This window comes from Podarcis melisellensis (assembly GCF_964234715.1).
Source record: "Podarcis melisellensis genome assembly, chromosome: 15".
Taxonomy (NCBI): domain Eukaryota; kingdom Metazoa; phylum Chordata; class Lepidosauria; order Squamata; family Lacertidae; genus Podarcis; species Podarcis melisellensis.
In genome coordinates, this window is record NC_138532.1 from 15,929,538 (window position 1) to 15,949,497 (window position 19,960).

General features: G+C 44.2%; 1 protein-coding gene across 1 annotated transcript; it reads right to left on the bottom strand.

The window, feature by feature from the left end:
* Window positions 1-207: 207 nt before the first annotated feature.
* DDX6 (DEAD-box helicase 6) lies at window positions 208-19,948 on the bottom strand. The gene is made up of 14 exons (XM_081889556.1): window positions 19,734-19,948; window positions 16,384-16,837; window positions 13,024-13,087; window positions 11,880-11,984; window positions 10,901-11,030; window positions 9,836-9,982; window positions 9,619-9,713; window positions 9,077-9,199; window positions 8,799-8,927; window positions 8,027-8,143; window positions 7,438-7,501; window positions 6,753-6,854; window positions 5,058-5,240; window positions 208-3,881 (listed from the first exon to the last, which is right to left on the bottom strand). Exons 2-13 carry the CDS (start codon window positions 16,581-16,583, stop codon window positions 5,065-5,067), a joined length of 1,452 nt encoding a protein of 483 aa, XP_081745682.1. The 5' UTR covers window positions 16,584-16,837; window positions 19,734-19,948; the 3' UTR covers window positions 208-3,881; window positions 5,058-5,064.
* Window positions 19,949-19,960: the final 12 nt, after the last annotated feature.

The window sequence follows — 19,960 nt, forward strand, 5'->3', positions numbered from 1 at the left end:
AAGCTAGACCAGAAGCAGGTGCCAGTTCCTCTGGGCCTGGCTTATACTGGCACAAGGCAAATTGGTGGCGGCATTTGAGGGGGGGGGATAGTCTTTGCTGTCAAGGTCCTGTAGAGAAGCCTATGCATCACATCTTTCCTGAACTCTCACCACCCCACAAAAGTAAACCACCACCACTGGACCAAGAAAGAAACTGAAACGGCAAGATTGAGTCCCAGTGAGCTTTTATTGAGCTAATTCTCTCTTGAAAAGTAAGTCAGGCTTTTATCATCCATCACTTCTGCCCTCTGACACAGATATGGTCAGCCTTCTATTACATACTTGTGTGCGCAGACACATATCAAACCAAAAACATGAGCTCTACTGGACATTTGCCAGTTACCAGTTCAAAAGAAGTTTTATCTTCCCTCCCGCCCCACCCCATCCCGTTTCCAAATTCTAGTCCCCACTGTTCACAGTGAACATGGCCTGGACCGAGGACTAATGAAATACAATGTTGCTTGAACTGAAAACAAAACATCCCTCCCCCTGACGTTTTCCAGTTTTGTTTCAATAAGGGGAATAGAGACTAATTTTTCTTCCAGATACCCCCTCCCCACAATTCCTGGTTAAGACACAGCAGAGCCGTTATCTTTGTATATTTCTGCATCCCACCCCACCCCCACCCCCCGCACAGAACTCTGGAATCCTGCCAAAAGGGAGATCCTGGCATAGCAGAGGCGCATCACAAATGCCACAGCAGATCTAGCGTGCTCCCACTTGGGATTACCCTTTCCATATTCTGCCAGGGAAGAAATGGTAGCTGTGCCCCACAAACCCACGGCATGCTTGGCACCAGCAGCATAGGTCAGCCTACTGCTGGCAACAATGGCACACCGTGGCAAAGACACTGCCATGCACCAGAAGCCGCACAAGGCCTCCCTTCACTGGCAGCAGTCCATGAGTCCTGTGTAGGTAAACCCAACCCCCAAATAAAAATAAAAATAAAAAATAAGAATGAGATGCCCGATGTTAGCACGTCTGCCTTTGTGTCCTGTTTACATGATCTCATCCAGCTCCACAACAGACACAAAAGCAGGTGAAGGAAAGATGCTCCCATCTCATTCTGGATATAACTTTTTTTCCAAAAAAAAAAAAAGGGGGGGCAAATAAGACCTACCCACCCCCACCCTCCCTCATGGGCAATCTCTGGCGAGTGCCAGGCATTCTGGAAAGAACACACTGAAGTATCCCAAGCTTGGCTTTGCCCCTGTCCAGCTCTGGGGGGGATTTATCATGTAGATTGGTTACTCCTTGCACAATCCAGGGGGTTAAGCCAGCCACAAGGTACACCAGTGTTTTATTCTCTTTGGACCCAGCCGGAACAACATAAAATAGATTGCTCTAGGCTGCCACAATATTAATGGAGCTACATTGGCAATTTAGGAACACGAGCCCATAATCTTCAGGGTTTCTATTCAGATTAAGAGGGGGAAATGGGAGGGAGACCAGGGTCTACCTAGTCAATATCTGGAGCATCTTTCCATTTACATGTCCCTCTATGCCCTAGAGAGGGCTTCTAACCAGCACCAAGTGGCTTTCTGACCCAACAAAAGCCACCCAAGATTGGCGCTCACGAATCTAGGCAAATGCTGCTCCCCTGCTAGGAGGCCACATTTAAAGTAATACTTTCCATTTAAAAATGCTGTGCTTCAAGAGTGACCGGCTGAGCATGGCACAGGGCATGGGGGCCATCTCAACTCATGGCACCATGTCAGGTGTGCATGCTCCTACGAGGTTCTAGATTCCTGCACACTTGTCACCTTTGCACTAAAATGACCCCCTTCCCTCCTCTGCTAGGAAGACAGAAGACTGGCTGCAGCAGAAGAGCAAGATTTTGCTTTTGGTCAGAATTTCCCACCCACAAAGCATCCCTCCCCCCCCTCCCACCCCACACAGAGTACTTGCCAGTCTGATGCAGCTGCAGTAAAGTCCCCAGCAGTGGAGCTATACTTTAGTGCAGCTTCTGCTACGTTACTGTGGAGTTACTAGACAAAACATTTTCACTTTGAAAGGTGTTGCCAGGAAGCACCTGGTTCTAAGCACAGACCTCTAAGCAGTAGGCTGGGTAAGGTTGTCATTTTCCATCGTGGGAGAAATCAGGGTAACTTAGCTCCTTGGGGCAAGAAAGCAGGATGGTGTGGCAAGTGCAGCTTCTGACTATGTCTGAGCAAAGAGGGTCTGTGCTTGCCCTGGTGCCTCCTGGCAGCCTGTTGCTGGTCAGGCTGGAAGGGAATTCTTAAGAAGTTTACAGGTCGAGTTTACTCACTCCTTTTGCCTGCAGATCAGGCCAAACATCAAGCATATTGGGAGGGGCACAATTTAAAGCAACACTACTTGGACCTAAAGCTTTTGCCTGTCGTATTCAAGGCATGCGGGCCACCTGCAGCAGAGAGGGGAGAGGAGAGCAAAGGCTTGGGCAGGGGCAAGGAGGGGCTTGCCCTGGCCTGCTCCAGTCTCTAGGCAGACAGGCTTGAGACAAAGTCAAAAAGAAGTCGAAAGAGGCAACGCAATCCAAGAGAACTCTGGAATTGGCCAACAGTTTTTGCTCTTTTTAGTCCCAAATCCACACTTTGCATGTCCTTTTCTATCTTGCAAGAAGGCAAAGGAGGACTGTGCCCCCTCCAGCACAGATGCCACCTTCCTGGAGTTTCTTGTAGGCAGGAATCCAGGTGTGCCTCCAAAAGGGCTCCCCAGACACACTTCTACCCCACCCCCAGATCTCTTCCAGGTCTGAAGTCGTAGTGCTTGGCATGGAGTAGTGTTGCAGAAAACTGAGCCCCTCTCACCTTTAGCTGCTGTCAAGATCTATCTATAATCCCTTTAACCCCAGCAAACTTCATCAAAACAGGAAAAAAGAAAAAAGAAAGTTATATATGAACCCATAACAGAAAAAAACACATATTTACAGAGTTTATACAAGTATACACATCCAATTTTCTGTGGAACACGCTTCAGAAAGGAAAGAACACCACGGCTCTGAGACAAGTCAACCTAGCAAGTGCTGTGACCACCAACGGAGACTCACGGAAACCAGTCTGTAGTGTTCTACAAGAGCACAAGGAGGGCTTTTCGGATGGCTCCATATTGCAGGTGGGTGGCAAGTGGCTCTTTCCTCCTGGGGTGTCGATGTTGCACTCAAATCAACCCAGGTGGTCCGGGTTCTTTTGTTTAAATACACGTATTTACAGAGTGGGTGAACTGCATCTGCATCTCAACTCCTCGATTTAAAAAAAAAAAGTTGAACAAAAAAAAAGTATTACTGACAAGTGTCACCTCCCGGCCCAGCATGTGTGCGAGAGGGGAAGGGAGTGGAGGTGGGGAGAGAGACTTTGACCTGAACCAAAATGACTCCTTGGGCTGTATCTGAAAGGTGATATTCTGAATGGTCTCATAGCATAAGGCACTTTGCACAAATAAGTAACAAGCTCTTTAGCTTAAAAGACAGATGAGGAGCCAGGGAGAAGTTGAAATGCACTCAGTCAGGCGGCTGTGGGTGAATCTGAAATTGCAGAGTCAAGCTTAAATTTGGGAGTCTTCTCTTTTCAGAGTTCTTCTTCTCCACCACAAAGAAAGAAATTAAAACCAGCAGTTAGTGCAACTAATGTTCAGTCAGCACACAGTGCAAACATGTGGGAAAAACAAAGGTATTTCCTTCCTATTTTCTGCTTCCATCCTCACAGCCAGATTAAAAAAAAAAAACGGAAAAAAACTCAGCTCTTTAATCTTCATAGTTCCAAAAACAATAGATGAAAAACCCACAAAGAGAAGGGCATCCCGAAAGAAACAATGTATCACATATCCGGATCAAAGGGCTTTAAGCTTGTGTGTTTAAGCAAAGCCTAGAAAGGAAGAAGAAACACTCACATTAGTATCACACAAAATGCATTGAAAGTTGACACTTTTGCTATAGGGTGTGTAGGCCAAAGCTGCGATCACAGCTCAAAACCAGGTAGCAAGGTGTGTGCTTTGCTGCCTGCCTGTGAGGCAGCATAAATAGAAGGAAAGATGCTTCCTGGTTAGCTCCCCATGCAAAATCTTTTTGCCTCCTGCATAATATTTTTCTCTATAATTTTAAGAATTATTTGTATTTTGAAAAATGATTAAAAAAATAATTCCCTGCTACTTCTTAGTCAATAAGCTTGAATATTTTAGTCCCTTCCAACTCTACAATTCTATTATTCTTTTGTACATTCTTCGAGCTATAGGAATGCCCTTTGATAGGAAGACATCCTTAAACTCCTGTAAGAACACATCTACACTCCAGTACATATGAGAAATTGTTTACACACACACACACACATCAACAACTTAGGCACCCAACAATTGTACACTTCTCTGCAGCCACAGCAGGTGCTGTGATTCTCCAGTGGTTTGACTTCACCCCGGAAGGTGCACTCCATTGTCTCTCAAGACAGACGGATGTCAACAATATAGGAAGTTGCCTTATACTAAGGCTGACCAGTGGTCTTATGTAACTCAGTACTGACTGGCAGCACTTCTTCAAAGTTTCAGTTCAGGCATCTTTACCTACTCCTTCCCTGGGGACTGAACCTGGGACCTTCTGCATGCAAAGCAGATCCTCTACCACTGAACTACAGTCCCTTATTTCTATCAGCTGCCCCTCAATCTGTTCTCACAGCTACTGAGAAAGCAGAAAGAAAATTCTCTCTAACCACTGTTTGGGGGGAAAATAGTAAACTTGCCCCCAGGCTCTTTGAAAAGTGTACGTCCAAGAGTCAAGTAGAAAATTTGCTCACTCTGATACTCCACAAGTCCAAAAGCCACAAGAAAGCAGTGATCCTTATGACCAAGCTATAAACTCTTATCAGACCTCATAAATATAGGGAATTAACAACTAATAAGTGCAAAGTGCGGAGACAAGTAGCACTGCTTTGCACAGGCATGCATAGGACAGGTAAGTGATCAGGAATGGCCTATTCAGCCACCTCTCCAAAAGTGATTGGAAAGTCTAATTCAGCCTGCTTCTCCCTTCAGCCCCCAAGTCAAATACGTACGCAGCAGTTAAGGTTTTTCATCTTCTACAGGCTCACTGTGGTATTCTGCCACATACAGGCTCTTGTCAATGTTACTGGGGATGGGCTTGATTTCTGTACCCAGCTGTTCCTCAATACTCTTCAGGTTGAACCGATCATCATAGGTGATCAAGTTGATGGCTAGCCCAAGGTGGCCAAATCGACCTTTAAAGAGAGAAATCGGCTGACATAAGTTGAGAAAATCCTCAGGCTTGTAGCAGCTTTTGTCCCTTGTCAGTTAATGCATGGCTGGTTCAGCAGAAGTGCTGAAGACTGTTCAACCTCAGCGCAAGACTCAAAGGCCACCCAGTTCTCCTCCCCACACCCTTATAGCTGAACTTTCAAGTTTCACATCCCCATTTATTCTGGTATTTTCAACTTTCAACAAAAATAATAAAAGGGCATTTTACTATTCCCCTGTGAGGAGGGGTGAAGTACAAAGTTAAGAATCAAGCAAGGCTAGCCCACTCACATTTTGATCTCTGTAATAAAGCTATTTGCGTGTTGTTTTTCTTGTTCAATCCAAACAGATTACATATATATCATATGAAATATGTTGCTATCTACAATAGATAGATAATAACTTTCTATTTGTGGAACTAATTGCTGCATAGCAATTGAAACAAGAAGAAAGATTAGGTTATTCCCCTGCAAAGCTTCCTCAAACCTGCAGTGGGTAACCAACAATCCTAATGGGGGCGGGGGGAGCCTGCTTCAGAATATTCCCCCCAGCTCTTCTTGAAAAGGTGCCCATTCTCAGAGTGTAATGGGTTGGGGTAGGACCACAGGGAGTATGGTTCACAGAATCATGAAGAACTTGGCTGGTACACTGGTACACTGCATTGTGCTCCTAATCAAACTGGCAGTCAACAAAGCTGCTGCAGAGAATGCATCTGTGTCAACCCACTACCACACCAGGTGAACTGCAACTACGCCAGCTGAGTTTTCAAGGGCGGCCCTCTGTAAAGTGCACCAGGAGGTTAGGAGACTGCATAGATGATGGGAACTCAACAAGGCTTCTCTGTTTAAACTCTGGGATAGAAAGCATGAGGCCTGTTGGATTTGGTGGGACTCCCAACTTCCATCAGCTCCACCCAGCATGGCCAATGGTCAAGGATGATGGAGGCTGCAGTCCAACATCATCTGGAGGTATCATGATAGCTGGTTTACCTTCCTCTGAATGGTTTCAGAAATAACACTAGTTCCTATCAATATCGCTGGATAAGCGATAGTGATACCCCACACATTAGCTTCACCCCTGCCATTATGTTTCACCCCATGCTGTCCACATATTGTAGAAAGGTTTGAAGGAAGAGAAGCCTCCTAAACCCACATGAGCTGCAACAATAACAGCCTACATGTTCCCCAACAAATGGGTAGTATCAGTGCAGGGATGACCCACATGGTCCCACCCCTCCCCATGCAATCTCAACTGTGCAGAAATAAGTGACTGAATAAGGGTAATATTGCTCATGGATTGTTTTTTCAAAGGAAAAGAGCTTGATGACATCAGCTCTGCTTAACAGAGGGGTGGCTGGTGCACCAACAGAACCCTAATCTGGCCATGGGCTCCAACATGAAGGACAAAGTCAAAGTTGGCTGCCGCTTGCTCACTGAGCAGTATTTGACGAGAAGCTACCAAATAAGCTGTCATTTTTCACTGCACAGCTTTCTCACCTGATCTGCCAATACGGTGGAGATACGTTTCTGCCAGCTTTGGAAAATCAAAGTTTATCACAACATTCACAGCTTGGATATCAATACCTCGGGTAAACAGATCTGAAAAATGAAGTTTTCAGTTTAGATAATTTGACAAAAGTGACAAGGACAGCCCTCCTCAACCAAGAAGTGGTAAGATGGTCTGCCAACAGGCATCAGCAGGGCAGGAAACCAAGACACAACTAATTTTGCACTAAGTTTTTCCTTTAGCCTCAAGAGCTGCAGGATTCTTTAAAGGACTAACCCTGAAGGACCCTTCACAGCCACACAGATTTTTATGATGAACAATACACAGTTGTCCCATAGCTAACTTTTCCCAACCAAGAAAATTCAGAACCCGGACAAAGCGTTTCTTGGCTACTCAAACTGTTGCACCATTCAGTTGCGAATGCTCTTCAAGGATGACTACTAAGCCAACAAGAAGCTGGGGGAGGTTATCCAAACTGCTTCCCCCCTTATTCATTCTTACGTCCATTCATAATAATGCCCATACCCCTCTTGCATTCTCCTATTTGACTGAAGGTGCTTAATGAATTTCCAAAATGGAAGCTCAGAGAAGATATTCTAAGTCTACTTTCAATTTGATATTGAATAGTCACTAGGCTTGAGACATGAGCAGAGAGAAAACAAAAGGGGTACTCACCAGTGCAAACAAGATTGCGGCATAAGCCATTCCGGAAATCGTGGAACACACGATTGCGGTGCTCCTGGTAAGAAACAGGAAGAGATTATTCACCAAAACATCCCCTGATGTTGAGAGACCAAGCAGCTTGGAATCTCCAGAGAAACAGCAAGAAAACAACAGTTTGCACAATTCATGCCACGAAGCACAACTTACTGCAGGAAAAACTGCTGCCCCAGATATTGCAAGTCTGAAGTGCTATATTTGGGGCCACTCCCTATCAGTTCCTGTCTTCCACTTTCACACTAGGTTACCCCAATTCTATCTTAATTTAGCCATCTGTTTAGTCCCCCATTGTGCCAGTACCAATCTGACTCTCATTTAAGAACTGAAGGAAATCTCTTCAAACACTGGCATACTTCGGTGCCATACGAGTAGTAGTAACAGAACTAAAGGTGGTTCCAGAGAGTATTTGAATGTGTCATGCAGCAAAAAGGGAACATCTGAACAGCATCTATCTTCTCATCTGCCCCCCCCCAACCCTTAGTATCAGGAACCAAGTTGCATTAAAATCCTATAGATGCTTGTTAATTTTTAACTTCATACTGACCTGTCTCATCTTTGCATGGATATAGAAGCACGAATACCCCAGCTGGGAAATTTTCTTAGCTAGTAGTTCAACCCGTTGGGAAGAGTTGCAGAAGATGATTGATTGGTTGATTTGGAGCTAAATACAAATACAAAGTGTTCAATGTCTGAAAATTCCAAGGCAATTAATCTTTTTTAAAAGACAAAACTATCACAACAAAGCATCTCATTTATAAACTGCAGAAACACTTCCCACACATAACCATTTATCATCCTCCCCTGGCTGAGGCTGATAGGAGTTGGATGTTCAAAACATCTGGATAGCATCAGGCTAGGAAAGGTGGTTCAAAGTAGTTCTAATGGTTCTGGTAAAAAGTTACCAGCTGCAAGATGAACAAGTGGTGCGGCGGCTTCAGTTCAGCATAGTTCCTGAGCCCCTCACAACTTAAGCCCCAACTCAGGAAAGAAATGTAGCTTCAGAACAATCCAGAACATGAAGCATACAACAATGTATATCCTCTTAAATGACAATTTCTCATTCAGATTTCTATTCTACTGGAAAAATTATGGGGGGTGGGGAGCAGTAAGTACAGATATGCAAACACAGCTTTTCATTCGGACTACATTAGAGGAGGCCACCATGTAAGCCCTCATTTCCTCTCCAGAGTCTTCAGACCTGTGCTTTCTAGATGAACGGCTTTTATTTAGTTTACTGTTTATATGACTTGGTCTATCTGATTCCATGTATGAAACATAGTTTGGGGCAGAATTGGAAGCCTGGTGTCACAGCTTACCCTGGAGAATAGTGTGTTGAGACAATGAACTTTCTGGCGCTCAGTTACATAGGCATAGTACTGAGTAACTCCCTTCAGTGTCAGCTCTTCCATCAAGTTAATCTCATAAGGTTTCTGCAAGTGGGAATTCTGAAAGAGAAGCATTTTGACATTTGGGTAAAAATGCAGCCTGCAGGAAACCCTGACAGTTGGTTCTTTTGGTCATTAAGAAAAGAGGGATTTATCAAATGTTGTAGCAAGTGCCAACAGTCCAAGAAAATAATCAACGCTGCACTTACCATAAACTTCTGTACACTTAAAGGGAAAGTGGCTGAGTATAGCAAGATCTGTCTATTTTTAGGTAGCGTGAGAATAATGTCCTCCATTATTTGAACAAAATCTTGGGACAGCAGCTTGTCTGCCTGCAAATACAAGTGGACCAATTTAACACTGGAGTCTTTATGCAACATATAAAATCTTGCTCAACATTCAGAGATCCTTACTGCTCTGTCTTTACAACTACTGTAGTTCCAAATAAGAGTTCCAGCTTCACTTTAACATGCCTGCCTAAATAATAATAATTTATTATTTCTACCCCGCCCATCTGGCTGGGTTTCCCCAGCCACTAAAGACATTAATGTATCCCAGCCCTTAACCAGAATCAACTTGACCTTATTTTTCCATGCAGCCCCTACCCCTTTTAAGCAGAAGAATCATCCTTTGCAAGGGTACCAGGATACAGGCCTGATTTAAAAATGCATTTCAAGGAACAGGAGCTGCCACGTGCTGCTACTTTAACTTGCAAAGAACAGATTCCAGAGTCTGGCAACGCTAATATTACCTCATCTAGAACAATCATCTGGACATGGTCCACCTTTGCTACTCCTTTCTTGATAAGATCCAGAATCCTCCCTGGCGTAGCTATCACCACATGCACTGCAAAAACACAGAAGCACACAGAGATGAGCTGCAACTTGAATTATGGAAGTCTGAAACTACAGTCAGGTGCCACCGATGGCGTCCAGGACTCTACACTTCAGCATCACAAGATATCCTACCTGTATCATCAAGCCTCATTATGTCATCACGCAGGTTGGTTCCTCCTGTGGTTGCCATCACTTTGGCCCCTCCCATATGTTTGCTGACCTGGATGCAGATCTGACTGACCTGCAGGGCAAGTTCTCGTGTGGGAACAATCACCATTGCTGCAAGAAAGAAGAATATTCAGGTGCAAGAAAGAAAAATATTCATGGCAGTCCAAGGATTTTTGCATTCATACATTGTACCCATTAAGAGCTCAACACAAGACTTTCCAAAATCCCATTGTTCTTACCAGGCTATACAGAGATACAATAAAAGTGTTAATTGTAAACAGAGGCAACGGAAAGAGAACTTTTCTTCAAACATATAAAAACCTAGACTACAAAGATCAATGAAACAGGTTGGCAGCAAGCTCAGGACATAAAAGGTATTAACAAAATGAACAATTAATTGATTGAATTCACTAACGTGGTGGTCTTAAGTCACTAGCTCAGAGAGCTTTAATAAAGGAAGTTTCACCTAGTCCAGAAGCAATTATTTCTAAGCAACAAATATTGGGGGCTGTCTATCACCCTCTTGCCTGTTATGCTAATGAGCTTCCCCGAGGCATCCAGTTGGACCAAGAATATTGGACTAAAGACAGACTGATTCAAAAAATAAGTTATGTTCTTAGTTGGCGGGAGCATACTGTAACAAGAAACACTTAATTGCATCCCATTGTAATTTTCATCAACTAAATCTACTCTCAAGCATTTTATCTCTACAATGCAGAGAAAATCTCAGCAACTGCTTCACAACTCTGGGGTGGGCAAGTTTGCAGTTCAACCCTTCAAATTTTTACTTCCTGTAAAAGTGTTCTGTAAATCAAAGGAACAGCCTTCTTAACAGGTGCTGCTAAAGGTTAAAGGGGTGTTGTTGAAAAGGCAGGGATAAAGCAGCATTATCAACCTTGAGAAAGTCTGTCTAATGCTTTGCTTTCCTGACAACTGTGAAGTGGGAAGTTAAAGATAGTAAGGTGGGTGAAATTTAAAGATCTAGACAAAGTTCTCATGGGGCTTACTTATTTCCCATCTTCAACTCACCTTGTATGTTATCCTTCTTTAAGTCAAGCCGTTCAAGTAAGGGAATGAGGTAGGCGCCGCTCTTTCCGGTTCCGTTCTTAGCTCTAGCCAAGATATCCCTCCCAGACAAAGCAATGGGAATGCTCTCCTCCTTAAAAGAAGTAACAAGGATCAGCACAAGAAAACACAATGCTTACCTCTACTGGGAGCAAAGGGTGGGGGGAGAGGCACTGGAGCTAATGTAGCATTAGTTAAGACCCTAGGGCAAACAAGCACATATCTTCCATGCATGGCCCACCACCCAAGCAAGAAGTCCATCATCATGAACTGGACCTCTCACAAGCAGAGTGATAGAAGCTACAGAGGGGCCCTCATCCTGTCAGTATGGTGACTCAAAGGTAACTAACTAGGTAGGGTTGTTTTTTTTCCTTTTCAAAAATGGGCAGAGATAGCTGCTTCCAGTTTCTTCAGATGATATAGTTTTCAGGATGAACCAAAGTCCAAGCACAGGAGCCTTGTCCTCCAGTAAACGTGTTACAGAAAAAGCAACGAGTCAAGATTTCTCCCTGTTGCCCTCCACACAGCCAAAGACTGGATGCACAAACAATTTAATACAGAATCCACATATTTTTCAGGCTATTGTGACACTAATGGCCTATTGAGAAAATAATGGCTTTCCTCCTAGTTGGTCAGCTATAAGAAGTTTATAATTGCTGAAAAAGAATGACTCAAGCAGGAAAGTTTCTGCATTAACTGTATTGAACAATAATGTTCCTGAACTCTGGACATACATGGGAGAGGGAGGAGCCTCAGTTATCCACAAAGCAGCTAGATAAAATTGCCAGAGTGCCAGTGAAAGCAACATGGCAAAATAAAGCGTCATGCTCAACAGGAATCTAAAGCACCATATCATGCACCATCCAGCTCAAATAGTCCTCTACCAGCTGAATTTTCATTCACCAGGTAAGCACCTTACATCTGCTCCTGTCACACAACCAACCTGAATCGGAGATGGTTTTTCCCAGCCCATTTCAAAAATTCCCATCAGCAACTCCCGTTTCAGGCAGTAATCTTCAAATTCATTTCCTTTTGTGGATGTCACATCCTGAAAAAGCAAAGTAAAACAGTCAGCTCATGCCCACTCACATATTCAGTTTCAGTACCAGATAAAAGCAGGTAGCAGAGTGATAGTTCAGTGGGACAGCACCTCCTTTGTATGTACAAGCTCCCAAGCTCAATCCCTGGCATTCTATAGATAGGGCCGAGGAGACCCCTTCCTGGAAGCTTGGACAGCTGCTTCCAGCCAGTGTAGAAACTACTCAGAAAGACAGACCAACAGTATAAGGCAGCTTCCTTTGCTTCCTGTTCATTTGCTCATCATGCAGAATATATACTAAAAGATGCTCTTGCTTGCATGCACAAGCCCTTCGGTCCATTCTACACAGCCAATGTGATTAGCTAAAGGTAAAGGTACCCCTGCCCGTACGGGCCAGTCTTGACAGACTCTAGGGTTGTGCGCTGATCTCACTCTATAGGCCGGGAGCCAGAGCTGTCCGCAAACACTTCCGGGTCACGTGGCTAGCGTGACAAGCTGCATCTGGCGAGCCAGCGCAGCACACGGAACGCCGTTTACCTTCCCGCTGGTAAGTGGTCCCTATTTATCTACTTGCACCCGGGGGTGCTTTCGAACTGCTAGGTTGGCAGGCGCTGAGACCGAACGCCGGGAGCGCACCCCGCCGCGGGGATTCGAACCGCTGACCATGCGATCGGAAAGTCCTAGGCGCTGAGGTTTTACCCACAGCACCACCCGTGTCCCCTAATGTGATTAGTACAGCATGTCAAAGTGAAAGTAGATAAATAGGTACTGCTCCGGTGGGAAGGTAAACAGCGTTTTCATGCACTGCTCTGGTTTGCCAGAAGCGGCTTTGTCATGCTGGCCACATGACCCAGAAGCTGTCTGCGGACAAAACGCAGGCTCCTTCGGTCAGTAAAGCGAGACGAGCGCCGCAACCCCAGAGTTGTCTGTGACTGGACTTAACGGTCAGGGGTCCCTTTACCTTTTTTAGTCCAAACACCTACACACCTCCCTCAATTATATTTAAAGCCCAATATTTGCATGCTTTCTAGGTTTAGGAACTCCTTACCGAAGTTTTAATTCTCAGATCTTTGGGAGGGAGTTTTAAAGTCTTCTTCCAGTCATCGCCAGGTCTGAAGTGAGAAAATAAGACTTGTCAGCTGCTGATAGGATGCACCATTCCACTCTAGACTGAGAGTACCACAGAGCCAGAAATACAAACCAGAGAACATGACAAAAGAAAAACTAATGTTTCCTCAAATGTACCCCAAGGCTTAAATTCATATAATAGCCATCTTCTCTCATAGGACTGTGAAGGGAACAAGAGTTCTGCAATGGAAAATATTCAGCACACGCCAAACTACAATTTCCAGGACACTTTGGGGAAGGCATGACAATTAAAATGGTGTAAAATCTATACAGTGCAGCTATGTCAGATGAGGTCCATATACTGTACTTACATTATGCATGTGGCAGATGCAAAATCCATGCCTTAGAAAACTTGTCAGAATTAGTTAACTGAAAGCAATAGTGGCAAATTTAATCTAGCTACTAACTAAGCAAGACAAGATTCCCTAGACCGACGGTGCACCACCTTAGTCTGTGTTTCAGGACGCAAAGTTCTTCTGACATATGATCCAAAGCCCTCATTATGCAGTCAAGTGCCCAATAAATGTTAAGCAAGCACCTGAAATTGTATTAAAAACCAAGAAATTGTTTGATTTTTGCTGAACATAGGTGCAGAAATGGCAATTAGTGAAGAATGCAGCAGCCAGATGATCAGGCTACAAGTCTAACCCAACCACATTAGCTGCCTATGTTTCCAGGCCAATTCAAGGTTCTGATTTTAACCCATAAAGCCTTGTGTGGTTCAGGGCCCTTATCTTTGTAGAAGGTGCCTATTGACGTGAATCTATGTGGTCAGCTCCAATAAATGTTCATGGAAGGCTTCTTCAGTGATGGTTCTGCACCTTGGTAATATTCTCCCAAAGCTCACCTGGCACAGAAATTGCTGTATCTATATGGTGCCAGGTAAAAACCTTCTACACTGTGTGCATTTGACAGCACATTAATAAATATCTCTTCTTTAAGTGTTTTCTGCCACTGTTGATTTTGTTATTTTTATGGACAATTGTTTAATTATGGTTTTAAATTTTATAAGCCATGTATTTTGGCTTGGGTCTTTCCATAAAGAGATTTAATAAACACTATAATCAATTAATAATATAGTCAATTCTTCATTAGGGGAAAGATGCCTTTCATCTAAACCAAAAAATTCTATAGTAAGACTTTTTTAAAAATTCCCCGATTACCATAAACTAAGAAATTTTAGGCCAATATTCCTAATAGCCAAAGTGGTTGAGTGAACTATAGATAAGGAGCTGTCTATCTAGGTCCATATCAAACTGGCTTCTGGCTGTGGTTTCAGGCAGACTGCCTTAATCACCATAGCTGATGACTTCCAGTAAGAGACATGGGGAGCATAACTCCAATAATGCTCTTGAACTTCTCAGCAGTTTTTGTAACTAATGATTATGGCATCTTTCTGGAAGTGCTACACGTTTTGTGAATAAGGAGACCCAGTGCTTTTTTTAAAAAACAAAAATGATATGGGGTACTCTCATTTTGACTCAAGAAAACCACCATTTTATAGTTCAAATTGGGAAAAATAAATACATTAAATGGACAAAAGTACAAAGATTCACAAAATGTTTAGGGGTATGTGTAGCCCTGCATCTCCCCCTGAAAAAAGTACTGGGGAGACCACTTTGCGGTCTTCCATTACTGCCCTATCTGGCAATTACAGGTGATTATAATGAAGGGCTTTTCTTTCCTGCAGAAGCTCTCTTATGGGGTCTTGCATGTATCTCTTTTGTCCCACCATATTAATACAAGACAAGAAACCACTGGGAGAGATTACCCAGTTTCTATTCCTTTCCTATCTGAACCAGATAAGATAATTCTTAAATGACTGCCTAAAGTCAGTAATGATCAAGATGAGGGTCAATATCAAACTTTGTCCAGACAAGACAGATGCTCATAGTAGGTAACCTTATAACTGGAGAAGAGATGGAACTGTTTGCTCTGAGTGGGGTCACACTCCTGAAATAAGTTAATTGCTGGAGTTTCCTCCTGGACTCTTAGGTGGAAGTTACGGACAGCAGTACATTTCAACAGTTTCAACCAATAAGGCAGGGGACAAGTAGCCTTGCCACTGTTATGCAAGTCTGGAAGCCTCACTCTTCCAATATGCAGCTATGTGTAGCTGACCTTGAAGATGATGCGGAAATTCAGTCCATCACAAATGCAGCCACCAGTATAATCACCAATGTCAGCTACTGGGAATACACAACACCAATTCTGAGTAAGTCCTCTGGTAGCCAATGAGCTTGTTTCCAAGTGAATATCAGTATGATGGTTCTTACCTCTAAGGCACAAATCCAATATTCCTGAGATTGTGGGTTTCACTGTTCTCTGGGGTAGCTGGCCTCAATTATTAATACAGCTCTCTCAATAGTGTTTCTGTGCTTGCAGCAATTTGCTATTGGATCAAGGAGCCTAAGCTACTCAGAGAAGTAGTCAAAGCTTCTCTGATTAGGAAAGCTTTTCTGAAGTTACATATACTGAATTATTGTGTAAACCATATGTTATTAATATGTTTAACGTGCTTAATTATTATTATATGCTTCTCAGGGTTCTCTAAAGCACCATGTGCATTGATGGATACAAATACACATTAAGAAATGAAGTACAAGAATCTCAATTAAGTATTTGCTGAAATCGTTGAAGCTCCACAGAATCAGAGAGGTGAAGGGTGATTTGTAGGAAATATAGCCCACCTCCGTGTTTGATGCTAGAACCATCAAGAGGGCTCTCCTCATTTTCAACCAAAATCTATCCACCTGTAACTTAAGCTCCTTAGACCTAATCCTGTCCTCTGGGGCAGGTATGTGAAGGGTGCTGTCATGTTACCACTTAGGCTTTCCTCCAGGGCATTCACACTCAGTTTTTTCAACCATCCTTCATAGGACTCCCTTTACATATGGCTGATCAGCTTTGTTGCCCTCCTCTAAATCATTTTCATTTGCCTGCATCCTCCTTAAAGCATAGCACCCAGAACCTGACACAGTACACTAGTTAAGGTCCAATTAATGCAGCTATGGAGTCCAAAGTGCTCAGAGCCTAGCACAACCAAAGTGGATTTTGTCAATCTCATTAACAATGGAAACACTGGGTTTTCTGTACAAACACATGAGGGCATTTCATGATCAACAATTAGAATGCATGAAAACTAACAGAACAGAAAGGATGGCAGTTAAGGCGTCGCATCAAGTACTGCTCCGGTTGGCAAAACAGGCCCACAGGAAGAACTCTGGAGGTCATCCTTTAAGCACCAACATGGCTGCTGAGTAGTTTGGCAAGTACTCACTTGATAGTGGAGGCCATGCTCTGTGCTTGCTGCTGAGTGCCGTTATTGATTGTGTTGGGATGTTTCAGCTGGTTCATCTGTTGCTGAGCCTGTGTTCCCCCGCCTCCTGGGCCACCAGTGGGTTTTACGGGGCCCCTCAGCTGTCCATTTTGACTGGAGAGACCCATTATAACAGGGTTCTCTGTTCTGGCTGTACTCATGTTTTGCTTTATAAAGATGTCTTTTTCAACTTCAAAACTTTGTGAGTACAGAAACTGTAATAGTTTATTAGACTCTCCAAGATGAAGAGATAAATAAGGTCCTGCTCAATATATGAGTCTTTTATTGCAACGCAGGCAAGCACCTGTAAAGTCACTCAAGAGTAAAGCAGTAACTTGCACTGTGGAACAACTCTCTTAAAAAAAAAAAGTCTTCTGACAAACTTGAGTTCTATCCAAAAACCACTCACTTCAATCTGAAAAAGATAAGATAATACTGTTAGTATTTCTAATTATTTGCTGCAAGCTATAACAGTTGGAAGGATGTCCTCAATGATGCAGACAGATTAGGAGAACTATTTTACTAATAGACTACTGATAAGGAAAAAACCCCAATGAACAGTCTTGTGGTGCCTTAAAGACTTAACAAATTTCTTATGGCACAAGCCTTGATGGACTAGGGCCCCCTTCAAACGCACTGAGTGTGCTCCCAGGTTGGTGGATATATATACATGAGGGAAAAAAGATAAATATAAACATTGAGATGAGATAAAAATAAAACAATAAAGCCAGAAAATTACATTAAAGTAAAATAATAAGTTATCATCATGATCACCCTGCTTATTTTATGTAATTTTATGACATTTTAAACTTTAATGCAATTTTCACTTACTAGGCTTTCTGCATTCCTTTCTATCTGACCTCATTGTTTACATTTCTCTCTCATTTCTCTCTCTACACCCAGATGTATATAAATTTGCCCACTGAGAACAAACTTTATCTGATGAAGTGGACTCTAATTCACCAAGTAATAATTTTTTTTACAGTGATATCCCAACTGTGGCAATGGGACTTTCACTTGGGCAACAGCAAACATTGAAGGACCCTCTGGGGCCAGTGGGGGCTGTAGGGGGTGGAGAGAAAAGGGAATCCTTTGTGTCCTGATGGATCTGACCTTGTGTCATGAGGGTTCTGTAAAACTCATTTTTGCTGCAACAGACTAACATAGGCACACCTCTGGAAATGAGAAAATTTGATACACATCCAAAAAGACTCCCACTAGTTCCCCAGCAACTCTGCATTGCAAAAGGATGCCAGTACAAATGGTGTATTGTCTTTGTTAATAAACTAGCCATAAGCTCTCTAAACTTTGTTTCCAAAACTCTTACTAAAACTACAAAATTTTTGCTTAATATCCTGAATGTACTGTCTTCTTCTTTTCAGTACTGTTTTTATTACACTACCTCCTATATGCTGAAAATATTGCTGCAAATGAAGTATGCACACTGGTGTGATGCCTTTTAAAAAAACTTCTAAAGGGGAACTTGTTTTGGTAATGAAATGGAGGTACACAGTATGCAGACAGTGACAAGTTCCCTCTCCAATTTTTATGAAAGGGTGACTTTGAAAAGCCCTTTCCTGTGCACATATAAAATTAGTGGCCCCAAATCATGCTTGCAAATCATGTTAAGGGAAGGGAGCTCTAACTATGGCACTTCACAGACACAAGCAAGTGCTCCAAGCAGGAAGTCTGGCTTCTGAATTGCAGAGCACCTCTTCAGCTAAAGCCACCTGACTGGAAATAAGGAGTGAAGTTTGCCAGATGCATCTTACAGGCTTACAAAGATTCCAGAGCAAAGCCTCTTTATGGATGGCACATGCTGAAGTCTTGGTATTGAAGTTACATGTAAAGAGAAGGGTATGTACCCTCAAAACTCAACTGTTCCTCTGAGAATATGTTACAAAAGTATAGTCACTCAGGAGAGGCTGCAGCCCAACAGAAAACTAAACAGAAGCTGCTGGGAGGCCTCTGAATTGTTTGTGTTACTGATATTGCAGTGTAGCTAGCTCTCTTTCTACTCTGCTGAAAAGTGACTAAGATAAAACCACTCTAGGCCTCCATGAGCAATCCCCAAAGTGCTTGCAAGCGCTCAAGAGTGTAGCTGATACAAGCTTGATTATACAAGAGTGTACTCAATAAAGTCTGCATTCCTCCTTTTGCAAGTGTTGTGATTTGAGGAACTAATTTACTATTTCTTCCAAAATGGCAAGTCCAGAAATTCCCAGGCCAAAATGTCACTATGTGCGTGAGCGTAGTACACTCCCCCAACTGCATCTCAATACGCCCAAGGCAGAGAATCACAAAAGACCCACAAAGCAACCCCCTAACCCCTGCTGGAACTACAGCACTGGTCAGAAGACCCCTCCCCCGTTTCTTAAGACTAGCTGACCAGCTGCCACAAATGAAAATAAGGGGCCTGCTACCCTGGAAAAAAAACAACAGTAAATTTTAAAGTGGCAGCTTTAAAAACATTTTCCTCCACAGCCAGGCCAGATAGTGGCTGCGGAGCGAAGCTGCGTCCATTACTATTCATACTCAGAAAGGGCCCAGTGAAATGAATAGGCATGGCTAGATTAGATCCATCAACTTCAGTGGGTCTACTCTGTGTAGAAGGTAGTTGGCTATAACACTAAGATCATTTCCCCCTTTTGGATTTTTTTTGGGGGGGCGGGGCTGCAACGTTTTCATTACGAAGGAGGTTTCCAGGCCCCTTCTGCTTCCCTCCGAGGAGGGAACAAGAGAGTTCCAGGGCGTCTCTTTCTCTCCCCTCACCCTTTCCCCATTTTGATTATTTGTCGGCAAAGCGGAGGGGGGTTTTGAGAAAGGGAAGGGGGTGGGGAACCAGCTCCACACCCTCCGTTCCTGGCTGGACAAGTGAGCAGCCACCAAGACCTAGGCCAGAATCCCGCGGGGCCACAGCCTCCACCCAGCGCAGTCAAAGAACCCTTTACCCGCAGACCGCCGCTTTTAAGGGAAACTGCTGCGACTGCCGGGGCCCCCGCGCGCTTTTCTGGACCGAGAAGCAGAGGGAAGAAAGGAAGGGGAGGGGGCGCGGCCCGAAGGCCGACAAAGCCGCCGCCGCCCGTCCCTCAGCAGGGGCAGCTTCGTCGGGCCTCACCGGGCACCCGCCGCCGACCCCACAAGCCGAGGCCCGTGGGCCGGCCGCCCCGCTTTCTCCCCCCTCCCTACTTCCTTGTCGCTGAGGGGCGTGTGAGGAGGAAAAGGGAGGCCCCGATCCCAGGCCCAGCTACGCACGCGCGCGCGCCCCATCTTCTGCCGCCCCCGCGCCTCACAGAGGGGAAGCGCCTCACCGGCCCTGCTGCCTGCTCGCTCGCTCTCTCCTTCCTCCTTCCTTCCTTTATTTCTTCCCTTCTTTCGCGCCTGCCTTGCTGCGCTCGGTCTCCCGCTCCGGGTGTCGGCCTATCTCCTAGCCCGTCACTCGGTGGGTCTGCTCCGGACTATGGCGGCGGCGGCGGCGACGCGACAACAAGATGGCGGCTTCCTCCTTCCTTCCTCTCTCAGGGCAGGCCCCGCCCAC